Consider the following 25,093-nt stretch of genomic DNA (forward strand, 5'->3'; position numbering starts at 1 on the left):
CGCAGGGCCTGAGTGAGTTGAATGCTTTTGGTAAAGTTTTCAACCGCATGCCTTTTTCAGGACAACATGCGTCACCCAGACTATGAGCAGCTCATGGTGCAAAGCCTCAACCTGGCAGTGAACTTCTTCCTCAACACCTACCTGAAGTACAAGAAGAAGGACAGGTATGACATATAAGGCAGAGAGCGATCTACACGTTCTACATTTACGGGGTGCACTCGTCAAACCTGTCGGCATTTTCCTAACCTTTGAAGTGCCATGCCCAAGTATACCACTTGTCTGGGTGCCAGTGCACAACCCTGGCCCTGCCCGAGAGTTTGTCTTGATATGATTTATTAAGTTTTTCTTCATGCATTTCAAGAAAGGTACAGAAGCTAAAGGCGCACAGATAATTCGTGAACATGAAGCGTCCTTAGACTGGTTGCGCCATTTTCTGAGAAGTTGGTTAAACAAAATTTTATGGTAGCTTTTCTTTTTGTGCAACAGATGGCGTGACAAAGCTTATCGACTGTCGGTCTTACTCACATCCCTGGTTTTCCCGCATGGCGGAACGGCTGATAAGTCTTGGGCTTTTTTTAATGCAGTAATTCAAGACCTTCTTAATAAATTGTATGTAATGTTCTTTACTAGGTGTTGTAAAGGAAATGTAACAGCAACAAAGAGGCCATCTTGTCTAAGGGCACTAATCATCATAATTAAAACAAATAATTTGCACAAGTCCCAATTTTTATTTAAATTTCCTGATTTAATTATTGTCAAATATTTGTGAGCATATCGTTAATAAATACCGTATTTACTTGAACCTAGGCCGGCCCTGATTCTAAGCGAACCTCCAAAAGTCTGAAGCCAGGAAAAAAAAAGGAAACTTACTTCGAATATAGGCCGAGCAAAAAAGCGAGCACAGTGTTCACGAAATGAAAACAGCATTTATTGAATTATGAACATGCCAAGCTCATTCTACATCATCATCGCTGCTAGGCTCGTCGCTAACTTCCTTATCGCTGTCATCTTCAAAGAGTAAGCATTTAAAGGAAGTGCACATAAGTTTAATGAAGACTGTTGCCTGACAGTGTTGCACTATAAAGGGTCTCTTGGAGTGAAGAGTCTCAAAACTCTTATCAGGCGTTGGGCTCCATACATAGCACACAATGCACCATGGGCTACGCTGTGGCCTGTCAGTGAAGGTGGGGAACAAGAACCAGTGGCAAAAGTCTGGCCTTTCTCTTGTATCATAGGGTAATCCTAGAAGTATTTTCATAATCACAAGGATATTGAGAGCTTCGATTTCCTTCTGGGCACCCGACGTGAGAGCGGCCTGCTTCGCGCTAGGAATCTAGCGCGACCTGAATGACCCGAATAAAGTTTTTCATACCGTACCATACCCAGTGGTCGAGCTTGCCACAGTTAAGAACACGAAATTTGGAAGATTTCACTTTATAGCAAGAGCATGCTTTCAAACGTGAGGCAAGCTGATTTTCCAATGTGGAATTTACCCCTAAAGGTTTTCTTGTAATTGTGTCATATTCCTACCTGGCAACTCCTGAATTTTTTCGCAAAGTGCACTAATTCAAGCTCATTTTACAATTTTACGAATGTTTCATGAATACTTATGAAACAGAAGTTATGTTTGTGAAAAAGTTACGCTGGTCGGTCTCTGAACCTTTTGTTGAGAGTCTTTTGATGGTGAAAGGATGCCATAGGGGTACTTGCTTTGATGCAAAAATGCTTCTGAAGCAGGTGAAATCTGCAACAGCAAAGTCACCGTGATCTGCAAAAAACGGTGTGTTGCTTCTACTGTTTGCTTTTCCAAGTTTCCTGCTTGCTTATGTGCTGCGCAACCACTGCGCAGGAAATCTTGTCAAGTGGTAGAGCTTGGCACAACTTAAAGGGAAGCTTAAACACTTTTCGAAAAAAATGAGTTCCCTTCGGCATTCTACAGTTTTTAGTCCATTGAGCACGAATATCTAGTTTAATAAGGACGGAAACTTGAAATCCGTTTCAGCTTCCCTTTAAAGCGTGAAATTAAGAAAATTTCTCTTTAAATGAAGGCCATGGTTTCATATATAAGGTGAGGTGTTTTCTGCGTGTGGAAGTGGTCCCCAAATATTAAAAATTGCTATTTGTGTCAAACATGTTAAGATATAATTGTGTAGAATTGCTTTGCACACATATTAACTTTCATTTGTGTGCTTCTATCTGTCACTTATATGTTCCGATACTTTTTTTTTCTCTCTCTTCTGCAAGTATTCTAATTAAGGGTGTGATTTATATGTAGGGGCTGGTTTGATATGTGAAGATCAAGAAATTTATCATTTGCCCTTTGCTACTCCCCTTTGCCCTTTGCTACTCTATGATGGTGCCATCGATGACTCTTCTGTATTAGTAGCTTCTTAGCATAGCAACGACTCCTCGGTTGTGGTAAAGTCATTTATAACTCAAGGCAACCTTCTGCTCGTATTATTATGAGGATGTGTTTTTATATGTAGGGGCTGGTTTGATATGTGAAGATCAAGAAATTTATCATTTGCCCTTTGCTACTCCCCTTTGCCCTTTGCTACTCTATGATGGTGCCATCGATGACTCTTCTGTATTAGTAGCTTCTTAGCATAGCAACGACTCCTCGGTTGTGGTAAAGTCATTTATAACTCAAGGCAACCTTCTGCTCGTATTATTATGAGGATGTGTAAAACGACTAAGCAATATGGCTTTTTGTTCTTCTAACATTTTGCCAACTTCCTCATTTATTTTTTTCTGTTTGCAACCTTCAGCTCTGTGGTTGGCGAGTGGGTCAAGTGCATCGAGACGATCATGTCGCTGAGCGAGGCTGCTGCATCATGGCTCCTCAAGTACATTGCCAATGCTGGTCAAAGTGTAGTCAAGTAAGTATAGTTAACTTGTTTCTGTTGTATGCTTAAATTGTCCTGCCCAGAAGCTTCAACCCACTTCCTCACCAGAAGCACTCGAGTAGTTGAGAAGGCCAGTCTTGCAACCTCTTAGTTCAGCAGTTCAGCAGCTCAATTATGTGAGACAATGTGATGGCAGCCTTTCAACCTCTTAGTTCAGCAGCTCAATTACGTGAGACGATGTGACAGCAGCCTTTGCGGTGTGCTATTGTCCCTACATTGTTTCGGAAAGACAGAGCAGCAAGTCAGCGGTGGCTGCGGCGTCCAGCTTCGCGAAACGAGAGTGCATTCCTTCTATGCTACACTCTTAAGCAAATGTGCACCCTCTGGGGTGTATATTTGCCACACAACAATAATCGTCATCTGTCTTGCTTGCGTTTCCTTCCTTGAAAACACTGCGCTCGCTACTTTCCTGTTGAGAATGCTCTATCATGCTGATAACGGGCATGCCATTCGTGACTTGAAAGTACAGGGCTCGCTGCGTTAAAGGAAATGTGGACAAGACAGATGACAATTGTTGTTGTGTGGCAAAAGGGTGTAATTTGCTTAAGAGCATAGTGGCTTGCCACTCCAGCTGCCAAGAGTTGTGGCGGTGATTATGGTGCATGATGATAATGGGGGGTGCCAATGACAGTGGCGCTACAATTACATTATCATGGTCCGTCCCTGCAGCCCACTCTTTCTGGCTGACCTCCTGGGGTGCTATTTTGGTGACTCATATTCCGCCATGTTGGAATTTTAGGGCAATCAGAGAGGACAACTTGGCAGATTCGACAATGTGATGATAGGAACCCCACTAAACCCATCATGGTGGCTTAAGTCTTGGGTTCAATTCCCAAGTGTATGTCTTATTTCTGGCTGCAGTAGCCATAATTCAACGGGGATAGAATGCAAAGACACTCTTGTGTCGAAAATTACGTATGTGTTAAAGGGACCCTAGATGGTTAGAACTGAATCCAGAGCGTTTTACAGCAGCTTAGGATGTGACAACCCACCAATCAATGAATGACTTGGCCTATGTATGGAAACAGAATGGGTAAGGCCTGGTCTCTTGTATTGTGGATATTGTCATCCATACTGGTGGAAACTCCTGGCTTCCAATGTGTGAGAAGTAAAAGACTAGCAGTATAGGCATCGAGTTTTCAGTAATCACCTACGAGGAAAAGTGCACGGTACAGTGTCAAAGCATGCACGGGAATGCTGCACAAAGGGAGCTTTAGATTGGCACCTTTCTTGGTGAGACTGGTCATTTTGAAGACGCGCCTGGCAGCCGTTATTCTGTGGTCACAATGGGTTAGTCTGCACTGGAACCCTGTGTTGTAAGGTCCAGGTAAAGTTCAAGACACTCCAAATCATCCATGTCCTAGCATTCCCATTGCTTTTTAGCAGCATTGAAGGCAGCGCCAGATTTCGCTCCAGGTACTTTTGTAGGAAACCCTAGATAAGTACTTGTGTAGTGAGGGACAGAGTTTGCTTTCGGATGACTCTGTACTCAAGATCGCAATGCACTCTGATAGTAGAATATTTGTCACATGGTATACTTCAGTGTATGCAAGACGTGCCCTAGCTTTGCTGAAAAGTGTCACAGGTGGCCAGTTGAAGCATTTTACGCTTAAAATCTTCAATGCCAGTCACATAAGCATAGCTGTGCTGCATAATTACTCACAGAATACGTCTTTCTAGTTCACCAAAGAATGTGTCCTTGTCACACCTTTGTCACCCATTCAGGCTATACCTTCTGGAGTGCCTCAACAAAGAAGTCAGGCACACATTTGCCCAGATCCTGGAGAAGGCGTTGGTCTTTTGTCATAAGCTTGAAGGGGTGAGTGCACTAAGTTTCGTAGCTGAAACAGTTGTGCAGCCTTTTTATTCTAGTTGTGCATTGGCACCTAAAGTCAGGAAATTTATGTTGAGCAATTTAGATGAGTACAGTAGAACTTCGTCGGTACGTTCCCACTACGTACGTTCTCCCGGCGCCAACGTTCGCTATCGAGGACACAAAAAAATGACCTAATAGAGTTACGCTTATTTTCTACCGGCTCATATGTTCCCGGAAAACATGATTTTTCAGCACCAACATTTAGTATGTCACCAAACTGCCATCGTATGATACGTTTCCGGCAGCTGGATCCCATTTAAGCAAAATACGCGAGGCGCATGCAATCGAGAACAGTATATAGCTGCCAAACGTGGCAGCTTCATCGCAATACTCACATGCCTGTCTCGCGTGAAAGTGGCGGCTCGCACTCAGTTTCTGATTTCGGTAGCAGCAAATCTTCTCCGGGCTCATCGCACGCGGCATTCACAGCTACCACCGCCAATCCTATCGCGATAAGCATCTTCGCCTATCTTTTTCGCAGCACATGATGCCATCAGAAGCATAGCGCACACTTTTAATAGGCGATAACTGAAACGCGGCTCCCTTCCCTGTTGCAGGCTGTGATCATAGTATACGTTTTCCATCCACTAGATCACATGTGAACAAGAAAAGGAATGAGGCGCGGGAGATTGAGAACAGTATATAGCCACCCGTCTCTCATGAAAATGACGGCGCACATACTTTCTTATTCCGGTGCCAGCAAATCTCTACCCGGGTCGTCACACGCCAAATTCACAGCTATCGCCGCCAAACCTATTCCGATAAGCATCTTCACTTATCTGTTTTACGGCGCATGGCGCACAGTGCCATTGGTAACGTACTGCACACTTTTAGTAGACGGTAATCCAAACGCACCGCCGTTCCCTCCTGCAGGCAGCGCAATGTGGGCATCATGTTTTACTTCGGCGGTATCCGGCGTTGCCCACCAGCTCGATTTTGTTTCAGTTTCCCGTCGCTCTCTTTAAACACCGCACAACAGAAAGACAACATAACACGTCTCGTGCTGCAACGATCCATGCAGCGCTTTGCATTATGTAGATGTAAACAATAGTTGAGTCTGTCAAATTTTTAAAATTACTTCGGATCGTATGTTTGCCCGGTTCCTACATTCTTTGTCACCCTTTCTTTGAAGATGTATGAACGAGGTTCTACTGTACGTTTTATTTTTAGCTTTACACATTGGCTTCCTGTTGTATGTCACTCATTTCAGTGTGTATAGCTGGCAAGGTACATTATCTTTTCCCATAAATATTGATTTGATAGTTCAATGCCTGTTGTGTGTTCCTTTTTTACTGTACTTTGTTATGCCCCATGCTGTAACTGTGACAGGCTCTTTACCCTTTTCATGTACAACTTCTGTTGTTTCTGCTGCAATTAGTGCTTACCCTCAGTGCCCCACACTCCATGTTGCTACTTTGTAATGTTTGTCATCTCAGCATAAACAAAGGGATAAGGATACTTGTGCCAGTAAGTGTTCTTGTGGCAGACTTTTCTCCTTAATGATTACTGGAGTTATCCTGCATCTTCCTTCTTCTGGAAAAGCATGGCAGGTTTTAGTAACAATTTGTGTTCACGTGACTTGCAGAGTTGTCTTGACCTGGACGTGGTGGGCGCCTGCCTGATCAACCTGCTGGACCAGGATGTGGCCGACAACTGCTGGCACTCATCACAGTACTTCGGCCTGCTAAGCAACTATGCCCAACTTGTGAGCAGAAATGAATGTTAACTTTGTTTGTCTGAACAAGCCAGCGTAGCAATGCGCACAGTGAAATGGTTTGATTAATGATAAGCCTTTAGGAAAAAGTGAAATAACAGCACAGTACTGTCGAACTTTGTTATAACGCAGTCGCATCTGACATAAAATTACCTTTGTCATTCATTATTCATTAATAAGCATGTAATATCTTAACGCTGATATTAGTGCAAAACCTTTGGATTCATTTCATTATATGTGATATCTTATGCTTATATTCATTATATTGAGGCTTGTCTGTGGTGTTACTTTGATTTGTTGTCCTGCATTGCCCAGGACTGCCCAACGTTCTGCCTTTATCCGATGGGTGTTTCAAATGAAGCTTCTCGGAGAGTTCTGGACAGTCCAGGATGATGAATCGAAGACCCAGTGTAAACGTACAAAAAAAAAAAAGGAATTTATTGCTTTTGGAAACAGTAGTGCCAGCTGATATGTCACTAGCCATGCACCAATTGAACAACAGAAGAAAGAATGTGTCGACTTAATGTGTTATTTGAGAGAGTGTGCATTTGGTCTTTTTATACCCTGCTCATATGACATCACCGTGTGGCGCTATGCATGAAAACACAAAGGTTATTGTCGGTGATCACTCCACAGGACTGTTTCTGCTCTGTATGCTGAGACAGTTCAGTGGACGTCGTTCCCTTGTTTACCTTTGAAGCTCGGGTTGCTGAAGAAGCATGTCGTCATTGTCAGTGATTGTTGCGCAGCCATGTTACAAGGATTGCTTTTTCGATGAGACTCGCTGAGTAATGAAGCAAGTTCAACTGACCAAGCAGGGGTGGCGAGTAGATGTTTTCTCAGGCCCTACTCTGAGGCGAAAAGCCCGGTCTACACGTATGCTTGCCAGTGCATGGTCGTTCACTGCTACGTGCCTATGTACTTGCTGTGCCTTGCTAGGAATCGTGGTTAGTCTCTACAAAGGATGCACGCCAGCACACACTTGCTCTGGCTAGATGCCTTGGCAGACGTCGTTTCATACAGAGCTTCTTTAATGGCTCTTATAAATGCCAGTCAAGCCTCTAAAGGCATTCACTTTCTGTTTGGAGTCGTCAAATCAGTGTAAACAAACTAAAGCGCTCCCTCACATGACACAGTTTTAGCTCTTGAAGGACAAAGCTTGTCTGCACTGTGCTGTAGCTGTGTAGCTGCCACAATAGGTCGCAGCATCACCCATGTGAATCCCCAGGCCGGTGAGACGCTCAAGCAGCTGCATGCTCTGATTGGTCTCCGTCGGTCGAAAGACTCTAAATGCACGGTGATGCATGCCAGCGTGAGCATTCACGTCTGACGGGTGCAGATGTCCGAGCTTGCACACGCCCCTGAGCACACATCCTGTCTCGTGCCACCCGCACATGCGCAGAGCTTTTAAAAAAACCATTAGCAGGTGTAGATCCGCAAACCAAAGCTCATACAAGCTGTTGTGTTCATCAATGTCATGTGTTTGCCGATGCCAGGTCCCCAAGCTGAACGGGACGCCTTCCAGGGTTAGTACCGCTAAGCGATGACCCTGCACTTAGTGCAGGGTCATCCTCTGTGCACCCACGTCCCAAAGCTTCCATTCAGGCCATAACTGTTCATGCTGTTAGGTACGGCTAGCATAGGAGTGTATGCGTAATCTCTTGTCATAGCTTGCCAACTACTGCTCTGGCTTCCATCGTCCAGCGTGTGTCATATGGGGTAGCCTAATATAAGGAGGTGTGAGTGTCGTGCAGGAACGGTGAACATATGCAAGAAGTATCCCCAGAACTTCGACTCAGCTTAGCCCTGTTGTTGTAGCAGCATCCGGTCTCTGTTTTCTGCAGGGCGCCAAGGCATGCCAGCATCTGTTCAAGCTGGGGGCCTTTGAGAAGCTGATGGCATTTCTTCTTGGACCTCTCGGGGCCAACATGGATTCAGAGGTATGCTCACGCATAGTCTTCCTTCTTTATGCTTTTTTTTTCTTTTTCCCCCTCCCCTTCAAATGAGCAGTAGGCTCTGTATTTATCTTACAAGTCTAAAAATTACTGCTGTGTTACTGTGGACTATGTTCACCTGCGCTCGCAGACAACTTTCTGTGGTGATTATGGGGAAGAGGCAAAACACGTGCAAGTATGTGCCTTCGTGGAAAAGGTCCCGCATTCTCACTCACATTACTTTTGGCTTTCGTTTGGGGAAAAGGCAATTGGCAATTGGAAGATAAGAAAAAGTTTATGCCACCGAGTATGAAATTTGGCATATTTTCCTGCTTTTCTCTTCTGCGTTTTGGCAAATGCGACACCGTCACGTGTGGAATCTATGCCGCTTCAGTATCTGTTCCAAGAAACTGAAAGCACTGTCAAAGGCTGCTGGAATACTTGGCACATTAACACACTTGCAGAAGCTTCGCCTCCATCACTTTCCATTTCATTGCCACGGAAAGTTGGCCGCAAGTAGTCTGTGAGCAGCTAAGTGCCCAAGCCTCTTGTAATTGTTGTTCATTACCTCTAACAGTGCTGTTGTTTCACTGGAGCAATATTTTTTCTTCTACTGTTGCTCTTGTTGAATTTCACACCACCATAATATTTTGTAACAGGCATGCTTATTTTGAAGCAAAATAAAGAAATTGTACGTACATGTTACAAACGGGTCTGGACATCCAGAATGTACTATAGTTATGCTCTGGGAACATTTCTGTGGTTAAATGGACGGAAATAGTACAGTAGCTGAACAATTTTTTCGTCTCTCTATCTTGTACTCGCTCAATTATTTGGACTTTGCTGTGGTGCTACCTCATGATGCAGAGGGCCAGTGTTTAAAGAAATGGCAGCAAAGAGTGTGGAGCCAGTTGCTGCATGTTCAGAAACTGACGCTGACTTTTTTTCTTGTTTGCTTGCAGGAGTCCTTCACTCGACGCTGGAGCCATACGCAGATCCACGAGTTTGGCTATCTGCACAGCACACTGATCCACCTGATCCTTGCCTGTGACCTGACCTGCCTTCACACTTGTGGTACGAAGCATTTCCTCAACCCCACAGCACTAAACTTTGTGCAGAACCTTAGTTTTCTTTTCTTATCTTATCCAATCAAGTGCCTTTATAACAAAGTGAGTGGGGCCTTTGATGTCCATTGTTATATGGATTCATCGTCATAGTCATCAGCCTGGTTACGCCCACTGCAGGGCAAAGGCCTCTCCCATACTTCTCCAACTACCCCGATCATGTACTAATTGTGGCCATGTCGTCCCTGCAAACTTCTTAATCTCATCTGCCCACCTAAGTTTCTGCCGCCCCCTGCTACGCTTCCCTTCCCTTGGAATCCAGTCCGTAACCCTTAATGACCATCGGTTATCTTCCCTCCTCATTACATGTCCTGCCCATGCCCATTTCCTTTTCTTGATTTCAACTAAGATGTCATTAACTCGCGTTTGTTCCCTCACCCAATCTGCTCTTTTCTTATCCCTTAACGGTACACCCATCATTCTTCTTTCCATAGCTCGTTGCGTCGTCCTCAGTTTAAGTAGAACCCTTTTCGTAAGCCTCCAGGTTTCTGCCCAGTAGGTGAGTACTGGTAAGACGTAGCCGTTACACACTTTCCTCTTGAGGAATAATGGCAACCTGCTGTTCATGATCTGAGAATGCCTGCCAAACACACCCCAGCCCATTCTTATTCTTCGTTATATGGATTACTTCGTTACAAAGGCCACATCCTGTTATATCACTAAGGCAGCAAAGCACACTGAAACAGATAAGGCTTACCATGGTGAGGGATGTTTCTTTTTTTTTCCCCCAAGATCTCATTTTCATTTTGCAAGCACTGTTGGACAGAATAATTTACTGTTGCTGGCTTGATGTTGTCGATAGTGGAAGCATATTCATTTGCAAGTCCCAGCCAATACACAAGGAATCATGTGCACCTTTTCACACTTTGAAGCAAAACTACCACTACGTCATTTTCCTGGCTCTGTTATTCAGACACTGATTAGACTTCCATGTTGCCCACGCAGAGTTACAACAACAAAGAGATCGCACGTTTGCATAAATTATTTTGTTAAAGACAGGTACACTCGTTGTAAAATTCTTCAATATAGTAGTGCCCACAGTGCAGATTTAAGACAGCAAGCAGTGTCCCCTTCGTTGTACAGGTCATTTCATAGTAGAGGTATTCATTGTAACATGGTCCATCTCAATACATACTTTTTCAGAGCCTTCAGAGGCATACCCACAACCATCAGATCTTCTCCCAATGCCAGAGGCCGTGTGCAAAGCACTGTCTGGACCAGGTGCATGCCGGTACCTGCGAGAGGTGTGTATAAGGCTAACAGCGCTACACCTGGAGTTGGGTTCTTACGTAGCGTAGGTACTCACTCACGAGTAGTCTGACTCATACTCACTCTTAAACTCGTTTCACAGGCATAAGACGGAGCGTGTGTGATTGACAAAAGGTATGAGTGGACGTGAGTGAGTGTGATTTGAGTGATAGTAGTTGGCGAGTTTGAGTGGGCGGGAATTCGAAGAGGAGTGAGTTCGGGTTAACGTAAGTACAAATGGAAGTCAGTGATTTTGAGTGGATATTGGTATGAAAGTGAGTGACCGTAGGGAACTGTGAGTAGAAGTGAATGAGTTCCAGTTAGTGTGCGTGGAAGTGACCATGAATCTGAGTGAGTGAGTGAGTGAGTGAGTGAGTGAGTGAGTGAGTGAGTGAGTGAGTGAGTACGAGTTGGCGGGAATAGGAATGTGAATGAGTATCGACAGGTGTGACTGCATGTGAATGCAAGTAAGTGGCCTGAAAAAGTATTGGTGGGGGAATATGAGTGAGTCATTCGCTTATTCTGTCAACTTGTGCTGGGTAGTAGAAGTGGTTCTTTTATCAAAATTGCAGGCTCGTGGTACATATACAGGGCTTTTGTAATTATTTATTTTTTTTTTTGCTTAGCAGAAATTCTCGAAATTTTGTACGGCAGATAACACAGTTCTTCTCCTTGAGCTGGATTTCTCAAATAGGTGGGAATTGAAATGTGGAATCAAATAATCCACAAAAAATTCAATAGTTCACATTTTTGTGTTGTCACTTTGGGGCATGTACTGCAGTTTAATACAGTAGAACCTCGTTTATGCGTTTTGGAAAAAAAATGTGAGAAAAAATGTACGATCTGAAGTAACTAAAAAAATTTGCCAGACTCAACTATTGTGGGCATCTACGTAATAGGAAGCGTCGCACGGATTGTTGTGGCACAAGACGCAAGATGTTGGTCCGGCAGCCTGAAACGCGTTTTGTTGTGTTCCTATTGCGCGCTGTTTTATGAGGGTGACGGGAAACCGAAATTAAATCGAGCTGGTGGGCAACGTCGGATGCCGCCGAAGCGAAACACGATGCCCACATCGCATTGCCTGCAGCAGGGAATGGCGACACGTTTAGATTATTGTTTACTAAAAGCGTGCAGTACACTACCAATGGCACTACGCACCATGTTCAGTGAAACAGACAGGTGAAGATGCTTATCGCAATAGGTTTGGCAGCGATAGCTGTGAATGTGGCTTGTGGTGACCCGGGCAGAGATTTGCTGGTACCGAAATAAGGAACTGTGCACGCCGTCATTTCCATTTCAGACGGGTGGCTATATACTGTTCTCAATCGGCCGCACCTCGCACCTTTTCTTGTTCACATGGGATCTAGCGGCTGGAAGGCGTATGCGATCACAGTCTGTAGCAGGGAACAGCGACGAATTTCAGTTGTCGCCTATTAAAAGCGTGAGCCACGCTTCCGACGGCACTAGACGCTGTGAAACAGATAGGCAAACATGCTTATCGCAATAGGATTGGCGTTGATACCTGTGAATGCCACATGCGCCAACCCTGAAGAAGATTTGCTGGTGCCGAAATGAGAAACTCTGTGCGCGCAGGCATTTTCACGTGAGACGGGCAGGCGAGTATTGCGGTGAAGCTGCCGTGGCAGGAAGCTATATACTGATCCAGATTGTGCATGCCTCGCACGTTTTCTTGTTTACATGGGATCTAGGAGCCGGAAAACGTATCATACAACCGCAGTTAGGCAACATACTAAATGTTTGTTTTGCGGGAATGTATGAACCGGTAAAAAATCAGCGTAACCTTATGGGGTAATTTTGTGTTCTCAGTTGCGAACGTTGGTGCCGGAAAAATGTACATAACGGGAATGTATTGACGAGATTCTGCTGTAATTGGAGCTGGTGAGTTAGTCGGGCATATCCACCTAGCAAGAATAATGAGGCTGGCACCAATTTCCAGACTTGGTTCTCCAATGCAACTAAATGCGTTGATGGTCCAGTTAAATTTCTCTTGCACCGCCTAAGATGGTATTTCATTGAAAATATGAGCGGAACAAGAGAGCCTTTTGCCACAAGCTTCAGGGTACTGATCTCAGAAAGTTAGTGAGTTTTAAAATTTGTTCTGAATTTATGTGCCTTGATAACTCATGTCTTTAATTTATCGATTGTGCAAGTGCCCTAAAGTGAGTAGATAAATTTAATAAAATTTTGATAATTAGTTTAATGCTCTCGTTAATGTCCTATGCAATTATAATGTGTACATACTCGAGTAATCTAACTTACAAAAGATGAAGCGCCAACAGAGACAGCACATCAAAGAAGAACCAACAATGACAGGACAATGCGCTACTTGCAACTGTTTATTGAGGTCAAAAGCGACTGAAATATTTGACCTCAGTAAACAGGTCCAAGTAACGCCTTGTCCTGTCACTGTTGTTTCTTCTTTGAAGAGCTGTCTCTTTTGACGCTTCATCTTTTGAAATCTATGAACCAACTAGCCCCACAATGTGTTCTAGTCTAACTTTAGGCGGCAAAATTTTGCTCATGCAAAAGGCGAATTTTAAAACACTTTCTTGATGTTTAAAAAGGGCATGGTATGTAGTGCTTGACCACTGTACTACAGGCACTACCTGTGCGAGAACTTGCTGGTCGGTTTCTTGCTGCAAACACATAAGTTCAACCTAATATGCCAGGTTCATGTCATGTTCAGACCTGAAACTTCTGTCAATCAGAGATTTCGCGAGTGCGCTCTTGTTAGGAGCAAATTTTGGTTGCGATCAAGCACTGTCCCTTTAACAGCTGAAAGCAGGTCTCCCACATTTTCAAAATTGGTTATAAAAACTGCTAAGGATAAGTCCAGTTTATCTGCGCTCTTTGCTGTTTATTTTGAATGCCAGTGAAGAAGTCATTGTAACTTTAAACATTCTGTAAAAAAGTAGAGCATGTGATGACTTTTTGCACATAGTACCAAAGTACCGTATTTACCCGCGTATAACCCGCCCCTGCGTATAACCCGCACCCCTAACTTTGAACTCGGCGGAAAAAAAAAAAAAAAAACTCGCGTATAACCCGCACGTTTACCTGAAAAAAAAAAAAGAAATGAGCGCTAGAAAGATGCAACTCACACTCAGTGATCATTTCGTTTTCAGAACATTTATTCAAACGACCGCCACCACGTCACTGGTTATCCGATTCTTAATCGTCGCCGCTCTCACTACTGCCATCCGAGGCTTCATCGCCACTCTCAAAGACGTAGTCGTCCTCGGAACCATCCAGACTATTACTGATCGCACATTTTTTAAAGCTTTTGCGAACCAAATCGGCCGGTATCGCTTTCCACGCATCCACGATCCACTGGCACAGCAATGGAATCTCAGGCCTTCGCACGCGTCCCGTCGGTGTGAGGGCGTACATGCCGTCGGCCATCCACTGGGCATACAGCCGCTTCACGTGTGCCTTGAACGGCTTGTTCAGGCACACGTCGAGTGGCTGTAGCATGGACGTCATGCCGCCAGGTATTATGACGAGGTCGGTGCTGGTCTCGGCAAGGCGAGCCTTCACCGCATCAGTGCAGTGGCCTCTGAAGGAATCTAGTACGAGCATCGACCGGCGTGCCAGCAAGGCACCTGGTCTTCGCTCCCAGATTACTCGAAGCCAGTCACCGACTAGGCCACTGTTCATCCACGAATTTTCTTCCGCACGCACAACGATTCCTGGGGGCAGTGGAATGCTAGGTAGCGTCTTGCGTTTGAAAATCACATACGGGCGCAGTTTCGTGCCGTCAGCCAAAGCGCATAGCATGACTGTGCAGCGCAGCTTGGCATTTCCGCCGGTCAGCACGCTGACTGATTTGGAGCCCTTTTTTTCCATGGTCGTGTCCATCGGCATCTCAAAGTACACAGGTGTTTGATCAGCATTTCCCACCTGAGACAACAAATAGCTGTGCTCCTTCCGAAGTGCGATCACATATCGTTGAAAGTTTAACAACTTTTCCTCGTAGGCTTCAGGAAGCCGCTGGCACATGGTTGTTCGCCTCCGCATAGAAAATCCATGTCTTCGCATGAAGCGCTGAAGCCATCCACGGCTTGCACGAAACTCACGTGGAATGTTCAATTCCCGGGCCAACTTCAGGGCTTCCATTTGCGTCATCTCAGTCGAAACAGCGTGGCCACGACTTCTCTGCTCCTCAATGAACTTCGCAAGCTGCGTCTCGAGGTGGGGGTACGCGCCAGTCTTCGGACCCCGAAACGCTCGCCTGTTCCGGTTCGTTGCTTCGAGACTCTCTTTTTTCTTCCTCCAGTCGCGAATGCACGACTCGTCGACGTCATGCTGTCTTGCAGCAGCTCTGTTGCCGATTTCTTCGGCAGCGGCTATAATCTTTAGCTTCTCTTTCGCTGTGAAACACTGCCGTCGAGTCGCACTCATGATGCCAAAACAAAGCAGGCAAACAGTGCAAACTGGGGTAAGTACACTAAACAGCGCCTAACGCGAGGCTCAAAATGCTGGCCTTTCGTTGGCCCTTCATCGGCTTGACAAGCGTCGATGACGATGGGGATGGCGGACTACACGGGGAGGCTGCCGCACATTGCGGTGAAGCCGACCCCCCCCCCCCCTCCCAAGGAAAAAATTCGCAGATAACCCGCACCCCCACTTTTTAAACGCGTTTTTTCACATTTTGGTGCGGGTTATACGCGAATAAATACGGTACTCAGGTGACGAACGCAGCCTAATCTCCCTCTCCCGTCTTTCAGTATTGGTGAAAGTTATTGCGTAGTGTGAGGAGGCCTTGTCAAGCTGCTGAGATTTCAAGGGCAGTGAAATAAAATCAGTTGCTTATTGCGTCTTAAGACACATGCATCGCTCATGCCTGTCTTCCTTGTCTGTGATTGCATCCCTTGCAACAGTACCACTGATACATTTGTAAGATAACAAGATGTTTGCATAGAGGTGCCATCATCACTTTATTTATTCATTTTTATTCATTTTTATTCATTTTTATTTATACATATTGCTGGGCCTTTACAGGCCTATGCAGGAATGGACACAAGTGAGAAATAAGCGCATGAATTGCATATCGTGGAATAAACCCTTGGTTAATCATAAATGAGGCCAATGAACATACCTGAAGACAACATACTCCTACCACCTTACCAAATACAAGATACATTCTGCTTGCAAATATAACATAGAACATAGCTTACGTTCAAAGTCAGGGCTCTCTGCGATTAAGGTATGCAGTTATGAAATTTTTGGTCAACTTGTAACACACACAGAGGCCACTTGATCATCACTTACCAGAATTGAGAAGGCTACATGCTGCTACTTGAATGGACTTTTCCCACACGATGCAGGTGGCCACGGACACGACTCCTAATTTTTGTTATTCTCACTCTAAACTAGTCGCTTTAGCACGCACATGTTATGCGCTAAAAATAGTTCAGCGTACCCAAACTCCCCTACAACAAACTTAAACTTTTGTAATGTATTTGTTATGTGCAGCTTTGTTATCAAGGAAGGAATGCATTCATCGAAAACACAACTATGCATAGCAGGCAGTAATTTTTGCCTTGCAGTAATTTTGAATTGTAGCTGGGTTGCACATTAGCATCACTAATAATGGTTTTCTCAGTGCTGTTGGAAGTATAAGTTGCGGAAAAAATAACTCCCCCGAACGCTTAATTCACGGCATGCAAGCAGCTTTATGGCACTGGCAGCAGACGCCCAGAGTTCAATATATCCAACGTCCAGTCCACAAAGAAGGAATATTTATGTGAATATCGTTCAGTAAATTTTGCGTGTGCGGTGTCGGGAGTAATTCACTTTATCCAGGTATCTTACGTTCAGGTTTGACTTATACTGTTGTTTTCTTTAAGCCACGCCCCCTAAAGGATTAACATTGCGTGTCTTGTTGCCACAGGTTGTGTCCGCTTGCCGGGAGACCACAGGCTTCATGGACACCCTCGTGCAAATGGTTGTCCAATGCAGCTTCTGTAACGAGTCTTTCTCCAGCCTGGTCATTCGGCTCATCATGGTGAGCGGCAACTCGTCTGGCTGTAGTATGCGTGGGGACCACTGATCCCAGAGTGCCGCTGTGTCTCTTCGCAGGGGGAACCAGCAATGGCATTCAAAGTCGGATCGAACACACATTCAATTCCTAGAAGGTAGAAGCTTGGGCTGGTTGTTGCGGTGTAGATTAGATTTTGTAGGGCCATCGCTTGGACTAAGCACAGCGTAAAAAGAGACTCACATTGTGCCATCTAGCGACTGTACGAGTTTGTTGTTTCTTGCCTTGAAATTTATTAAGCAAAAAAAAAAAAACCACGAAAACGAATATAGGAGCTGGGAGCATGAGGCAGAGCTGTCGAGACAGATTCGAGATCTCTTTTTCATGCAGTAACATGGATGGCATGCTGATGCACAAGGCCTCCTTTGCCCCGGTAGCACTTGCGAAATATTTGAAGGCTCTCTTATACAGTCAACCACTGATTATTCAGATACCGATAATTCCGATATGCTTGATTGTTTGGGTAGCCCCGCAGCACCGCTACTAGCCCCATAGGCATAAGGTAGGAGGACGATAAAAATTTCGGACACCTTACAGTACATAGCACGATAATTCGAACTCTGCCTGCATGATCGCGTGCTAAATATGGCCACCAAATCAAGCGGAAATAGCGATTCTTTTGCTTTGAGATGTTGCCGGCAAGATCGTCGGCCATGTCGCCAGCACTCTGTGGAACTGAAACTAGCGAAGCCTTGTCAATCTAGTAGTCGCCAATGAGAATCCTGTGGATGTGTTGGCCGTGCTTTCATCTATCTGTAGAGACAGCATGACAGTGGTTGAGATACGGGCCGCACTTTCGTAGCAACGCCTTCTGCTCAATTCTCTGCCGCTCTTATCATCCACTTTTCGTGGTCTGCTGATCCCATCAATGCATGCGGAGCGTCGCTCTGACCACTGATGAACCTAGAAAAGTGTGGAAAGGAATAGCAGAAAAGGCATTGCTAGAAAATAACAGCTGCACAATGTCAAGGCTAAGAGCAAGCTTATGTGCTCGCAGCAGCATGCGTTGACAAACTTGAGCGGTATCCATGAACGATCACCTTCAAGAAATACTTTCATTTCCACGATGCTTCACGTGACTGGCACTAGATGTGTTGGCGAGCGGCGTTGTTTCCGCACAAGGATAAGATAGCATGCTTGGCACTCAGCATAGAATGATGTTGTGCACTCAAGATACTGACATGTTTTGCGCTAGTCAGAGAAAAAATAGTGTGCTGGGCCTAGAATGCCATCGCTTGCGGATGCCAATGCACTTTGTGCTAGTGACGCGAAAGATAGCGTGTTTGGTGCTGTACCAAGAACGCCATTGCTCTTAAACGCTGATGCATTTTGTGCTGCAATCATGCGGTATTGAAGGTACCTCCAAAAGTGACGATCCCTGAATACAACACGCCTTTTTTGTCCACTTGCGGAAAAGAGTAATTTATTTTAGTGCAAATCCAGTATTTTCGACTCCCAATTATTCGCATGTTTTGGCAGTCCCCGTTGAGTCCGAATTATTGTTGGTTGGTGGCTGTACACAAAAAAGGAGACCTCATTTATTGACAAGCTCATCTTGCCAGAAGCTGGATCGTCAGATACAAGGGATCAGAGCGTCTTATGTGCTGGTACCTGACTGAATTTATCTCGTATTGCAGATGGCTGCATGAACTGGTTCTGTAGTCTCTTTGCATGATAACCCTGGGACCCCTTGCAGTTGTTTAAACAAATTGAGCACTGCTCAAGGGCTCGTCTTACTTAAAATGCTCGTAGTCCTTATTTTCAATGTTCCTTTTCCTTGTCCCGTATTTGTGTTGGCAAACTCTGTTACCGATAAAGCAGGCACTCATGTACAGCATGGTTCACTCGGAATTGCCTAAACCCTTGTGAGGAGAGCATGGTGGCATAAGCAGACCGAGAGCTCCAAGTGAGACAAGGCAAGGCACGGTTCTCGGAGGCCACACATGCAGTTGACTGTAGTTGCTAGGGGAAGGACCAGGTGGCGGGAGTGCAGTGGTGGGAGAGGAAGAAAGATGCAGGTGGCAGGCAGTGTGCATGTTGCATGTAGTTTGCGCGGAGGGGCAGCATGTGGACAGTGGGGGGGACGAGTCGTGGAGTGCGGTAATAGAGGGAATGTTCGCGATGAACATGTGTAAGCCTGTCGTCATCCGTAACACCCTAGACATGGCCACAGATGTTCAGTTTTGTCGGAAAAGAATGGTGTGACACAGAGCATCAGGCACACATCTGTAGACACAAACCTGGTCCCCAGTCCTCCATGTCATATCTCAGCTGCAATCAATAGAGGAGTGAACCTGATGTCCTTTTTTAAGCATGCACCATACCCTACGGATGGAACCCTGTCTAGGCCGAAGTCTCTTATTTCTTTTTCATTCCTTCGTATCTTGTTTCAGACTCAGTATTCCTTGGTTCCATCAAACGAACTCAAGAACCTTTCGCAGCTTCTGCTGGAGTTGATGGTGAGTAACTTTTTTTCCTTTCTTCTATTTTTCTCTGGGTTTCGCTTTCTTGGATGATTGCTTATTAGCAAAAAATAGTTGTGGCATTAGACACATTTGCAACTAGTATGATTCGACAACGCTGCTCAATCATGTGCTGTTGAATCATGCAATATCACCGACTAGTCCCAGAAACCTACTGTTGTGCAGCAGCAACATAGCCTTCATCATGGTGAATTGGGAAATGAAATACCGATGAGTGGAAGGAAGAACACTGGACAACACTGCTACTCTTCCCGCCTCTCTTGTTTGCTAGTCGACTGACTAGCCGATTCAATAACTACTAACTAGCCCAACTATCTATCTGCCTTGCAAAAAAATGCTGTGTTGTTTGCTTTCTTACTTCTTTTTGAGAAAGCACCTCTTATATTCACAACCATGCTTACCTCTGAATATCAACCCCTTGTTCACCCCTTCCCCCCCCTCTGGTTTGTTTTGTTGTTCAAGTGCGATGGGCTTAGCCAACAGGCAACTAAGGTATGCAGGAAAGCCAGCATCTGGATGGCAGCAGGTGTGGGCATGAGAGTAGTAAGAGTGCAGCTAAGCGTAGCAATGAGGCACTGGAGACCATGGAGTCCAGCAACAGCCAGAAAACTGGCATAGGTTAGATTTAAAGGCCTCATCTTAATGCACTTAGTCACGTCACCCACGCAAGCACAGCTGCTGTAATAATAATAATAATATTTGGGGTTTTACGTGCCAAAACCACTTTCTGATTATGAGGCACGCCGTAGTGGAGGACTCCGGAAATTTTGACCACCTGGGGTTCTTTAACGTGCACCTAAATCTAAGCACACGGGTGTTTTCGCATTTCGCCCCCATCGAAATGCGGCCGCCGTGGCCGGGATTCGATCCCGCGACCTCGTGCTCAGCAGCCCGACACCATAGCCACTGAGCAACCACGGCGGGTCACAGCTGCTGTGGGCCCATCTCAGTGCACAGTTCCATAAATTGAAGTAAATTTCATGAATGATAAAAAATTTTCATCTACCCAAGTCGTCATGCCATTGTCCTCAAGCTGCCTTCTCATACTCGACTTCACCTTCCCACCATGTGGCAAAGAAAAAGCATTGCCCACCACTCCCACTATACTGTGTTAAGTATCAAGTCAAAACACTGCGGTATTGCCATTTGTGTTCTTGCTTTGTCCCATTCTTTCACACTGTTATGACTCCAATACGCAACAGCAAGGCTTCACCAACACTTCTATTTAATAGTACATAGCAGGCAACACTGTGAAGGCTAGAGAGACTTCTCTTGCTGTTCGCATTCGTGACCATGGGAATGAAATTTATAGGTGCATATCGTGTACCTTGGTGTAAAATTAGATCTCACACGTTTACAAAAATGACGTATTTATTACATGCAAGGAGTCGGAGATCTGAATCTATTTTCCACCAAATGGGCGGCATGGCACATTTCTGTGACTAACAGCTACAGCACACCAGTTGCACTTACGACCAAAGCATGGTGTGTCGCATAATTGAAGCACAGTGGTACACAAATAATACATTATTTGATGCAAACTTGCGTCCGTGAGTTCTGCTTAAAATATATTATTTTAAAATACACAGGTCTCACACAGTGTAGGAATCAATCTGATGCAAAGCATTTTGCAGGTAGCTGTCTATCCAGCATTTGGGGTTTTTCAAAGTGTTGCTGGATGGATCAATGTGTTTGTGTAAAACAAGAAGTCGCATTTGACTTGAGCTGGTATGTGCCAGCAGAAGCAAGATGATGACGATTGTATGACAGCAATGGCGTTACGGCAGTATCTCTCTCTTTTTTTTTTTTTTTTTTTTTGCTTCGGGAAGAAACATTACAACCTGTTCCATTATGACCTGGGCTAATACTGAAGGCAGTACAGTTAACACAGCATCTCAAAGCGTTAGCTCACTCGAGGCAAAAATGGAAGAAACTAACACACTCCTCCTTGTAACGCAAAGGAAAGAAAGTGGTAAGTCTGTGGCTGAATGGAAACTAGCATGTGCTATGTGCATGTGCTATGTAACATGAGGCACGTGCCAATCGTCTGAAAGGGCTAGTTGGCACAGGGACAAGAGAATCATGCATGTGATTGTGGCCTAACTGTTGGAGCGTCAAGCTGCTGTGCTCGTCCTCGGAGATTCAGTCCCACCATCGGACACTTGAATTTTCTTTTCTTTTCACAATATGAGGTAAGACAGGTGCCTACAACACATAAAGTGCCCCTGGGATGAGCCAAGGAATGCTTCCTGTTAATTTATATGCCTTTCAAAGAAGACGACGACCAGCCGCCGAGATCGCGAGCTGCATGCACGTGCAGACAGGGGCACTGCTGGAACTTATTGAGTGATGACTTGTCTTTGCCATTGCTATAGCTTTGGTTCTGTGTAGCCTTAATAAACGAGTTGCATTGGCAATGTGTGTCTATAATAATATAGCATGGCTGCAAAAATTTGCGATTTCATTGTGAAATGCCTGTGTTTAGAGCTTTTTTTTACGATTGTCATATAGGTGCTAGTGGTTTTAAGGTTCTTTATTTGCATGCAGCTTAGGATCAGAATCCACATAAAAAAAATTCAGATACTACAGTTGCCGACTGATTTTCAGAGTCTGATATTACGGACCTGCTCAATTATTCAGGCTCATACCCACAGCATGCCACCTGCTTAACTGAATCTGTGTACAACGGCAGCCGAATTTCGGGATGCTGTTTCATGAATATTTCATGAATAAGCTTCACAAATATTTCCATGTGTGATGCAGATTGTTGTAGCTGTAAACACAAAGAAGTTTGCCTGTTTGCAGCGTTCCTGTAGAACAAAAGCTGTGAATTATTGTAATAGATGGTCCACACCTTAAATACTAAAGCAATGTTTAGTGTTTCAAACCAGAATTTAGTAGTACTATTTATTCGATTAATATTTTTTAAACTTTAACGTTGGAAGGTCTGATATACAGTCATTCTGCATAAAGTGTCGCAGATCAAAAACAGTGGCATTGCAAAACGCGCAGAGCGAGAGTCCTATGAGCACACTGCTTGCGTGGCTTTTGCGATGTTGCCTGCCGAGTATGGGTGTCGAACTGAAGTCCCTGTGACAATGTGACATTACGAAGGAGCCGGATGCACTAGCCACTGTAGTGTCACCCAACTTTGGCGCTGGGAAACTTGTGCATGGTTTTGCACCCCTCACAACAGACTCCAAGTATGGTGAAAACCGTGCACATACGGTGCTTCGGAGGCCGCAATGGCCAATCCAATAGCCGACGAGAACGACATTCCACGCATTGCAGAGAGGTGCTTTCTTGAGAAGAGGGAGATGTTCACTGTGTGAGCCTGCTTCTGTCACAGTAAATTAGTTCAAATCCAGATGGATCTCCGGAGTCTGCAGATTTTTTTTATCGTAACATCTGCTACCTGTTGAACCAGTTGTCAAATAAAAGCTATGGCAGCCCCGAACAGCTCCCACTAAAAGCCTGTGTTTCCGACTTCCAGAAATTGGAAGACCCTCTGCAATACAGCCGGATCAAGCTCGTCATTGATGGCTCCCGGGAAGAGAAGGCCGAGTTTGATGGGCTGCTAGGTGAGGCCTCTATTCATTGCCAAATATCTTTTATTGATGTCACACGCTGTTTGTACGTTTCGAGAGCAAATGATGCAACAGTTCTGTGCCTCATGTTGAATGCCGACTGCAAAATTGTTTAAATTGACCCACCATGGTGGCCTTAAGTTACTGTGGTATAGCGGTGCTGAGTTAAAGGTCACCAGATCGCTTCCTGGTTGCAGCGACCACCCTCCGGTGGAAGTGAAGTGAAATGTACTATTATTCGTGTACAGCGGGATTACTGTGTAGCGAAGTCTACCACGGGGGGCCACGACGAGCCCTTTCACCGCCACAACATTCAATTTTTGGATGGGCCTTTGCCCTCTTGAATTCTCCGCTGTGTATCTTCAAGCATGCTAGTGGAGAAGAAAAGAGAGAGAAAGCCAGTTATCTGTGCCGTAACTGCGCTTATAGTTGAAGGATTCAAAAGAATTTTGCACCACACGCAATGTTTAATAGTGAGACCATACTATGGCTAGTTAGAAAAGAGTTTCGGACCCCCTTAAGTGTTTAGTCGACATGCCCGGTTAAGGTTTTGAAATCTTGTGTCCTGTCAATGTCACTTGGTGAGGCTCTCCACATCTTGTCATCGTTTCAGGCAGGTACTTAATCGCTGCGCTGCAAAACATGGTGGAAAAGATTAACAGCTTTAGCGAATTAAATAACCACATCTCGAAACCTTCACTTCACGTAGATTCCAACATGTGCGTTGGATCTGCATAGTTCTTTTTAAGTATTTATTTTAGTTGAATAACCAAATGCGTTCTGCAGAAAGCTGCAAAGTACCGGAAGATTTATTCAAGGCAAAATTGGCATTCACCCAGAGGTAGCGCGAAGCTACAAAGAGCACTTGCCAACAAGGAAACCAAGGTTTTTTTTTTAAGATGCAAAGCAGCACAGTTGACAAAAAACTCATGGTTTTACCTGAAAGGCTAAGTGCTGATAGTGGTTCGTAGTTTTATTGGTGATATAAATTGCAGTAAACATTTGCTTGCTAACTAAAGAAGCGTGGTGTCTCACGTGCACTGGCAAACATGTGCAGATCTCACTTGATCACCGCGAGCACTTCCTGTCACAACGCTGGTCTAGTGAGGAGTGCTAGCAGCGGGGAGCAAACGCTTCGTGCTGACTCTCATTTTACCGCAGCTCCAAAACTTGAGATTACGCGACCTCCGACGCTAGGCATGCGGGAAGACGGTGTGCATGAAGCCACCATGCTTCTCGGCTCACCCTCGCCCGCTTGCCCTAGCACCTGCCGCCATATGGCGTGCGGGTCGCACATTCTTATGAAGCACTTGCACTTTATACGGAATGTCACAGCAACAGCGACGGCAGAAATTCCGTATAATGTTCATATAATTGCAGTTGCAATAAAATTTTCCCTGGTCTGGGAATGAAATCCTGCACTGCTGCCTTTCTAGTTCAGTTGCTGTACTAACTGAGCTAACAGGGACACCTGGGGAACTAATTAAAGAGGGATGTAACCAAGTTGCTTCAGGATATATCTGCAAATTGCAGAAAGGTAGCTTCGTGCCACTTTGAGATGTATGCCAACGTTCTCTTACAACTTCATTTCTTTATTTTTTTCAATTGAGTTGTTTTCACTTCACTTGTTACTTTAAAGAAATTGGGGAGAAATTGGCTATTACAAATGCTTGCTGACATCGTTACCATATTCTTTGCAGAAATCATCAAGTCCAACCACAACAACGACAGCAGGCGATCATACCAGGGTGTCAAGTTCCTGGTCACCATGGCCCATAGGTAAGGAATTAGAATCGGTTTATTCATACCCGTGCAGTGTAGTATTATTATAACGATATCAAGAATAATGAAAAATTTGATCAGTATAACCGATCATCACTCTATGTAGACTGCCGGGGAAAAAAAAAAAAAAAGCTGTGAAACGTATTTTTGTCGCTCCGAAACCAAACTCGCCTCTTGTGCTAAAAAATAGACATTGTGTAAAATAGACTGTGAAAAATGAAATGACTATTTATGCCTCTAAACAGCATATCAAGCATTAGGCGCGCTAAAATATTCACAAGTCCACACAAGCTTTCGCAAGAGTTTCAAGTTCACAGCTGCAGTGTCCAGCTGCTGCGCAAACACCAGCAGCAATATATCTAGCGTGCATGAAATCAG

At 44.8% G+C, this 25,093-nt stretch overlaps 1 protein-coding gene across 1 annotated transcript in view; it reads left to right on the forward strand.

The window, feature by feature from the left end:
* LOC142559292 (ubiquitin carboxyl-terminal hydrolase 24-like) overlaps positions 1-25,093 on the forward strand; it is a 111,988-nt gene that overhangs the window by 77,788 nt on the left and 9,107 nt on the right. The window contains exons 44-54 of the mRNA XM_075670909.1: positions 61-164; positions 2,769-2,879; positions 4,632-4,725; positions 6,368-6,487; positions 8,341-8,436; positions 9,393-9,504; positions 10,698-10,798; positions 16,717-16,830; positions 19,257-19,322; positions 22,840-22,927; positions 24,634-24,712. Coding sequence (XP_075527024.1) covers positions 61-164; positions 2,769-2,879; positions 4,632-4,725; positions 6,368-6,487; positions 8,341-8,436; positions 9,393-9,504; positions 10,698-10,798; positions 16,717-16,830; positions 19,257-19,322; positions 22,840-22,927; positions 24,634-24,712 — 1,085 coding nt within the window. The remainder of the gene's footprint in view (positions 1-60; positions 165-2,768; positions 2,880-4,631; positions 4,726-6,367; positions 6,488-8,340; positions 8,437-9,392; positions 9,505-10,697; positions 10,799-16,716; positions 16,831-19,256; positions 19,323-22,839; positions 22,928-24,633; positions 24,713-25,093) is intronic.

The sequence above is a fragment of the Dermacentor variabilis genome, chromosome 10 (assembly GCF_050947875.1).
Source record: "Dermacentor variabilis isolate Ectoservices chromosome 10, ASM5094787v1, whole genome shotgun sequence".
Taxonomy (NCBI): Eukaryota; Metazoa; Arthropoda; class Arachnida; order Ixodida; family Ixodidae; genus Dermacentor; species Dermacentor variabilis.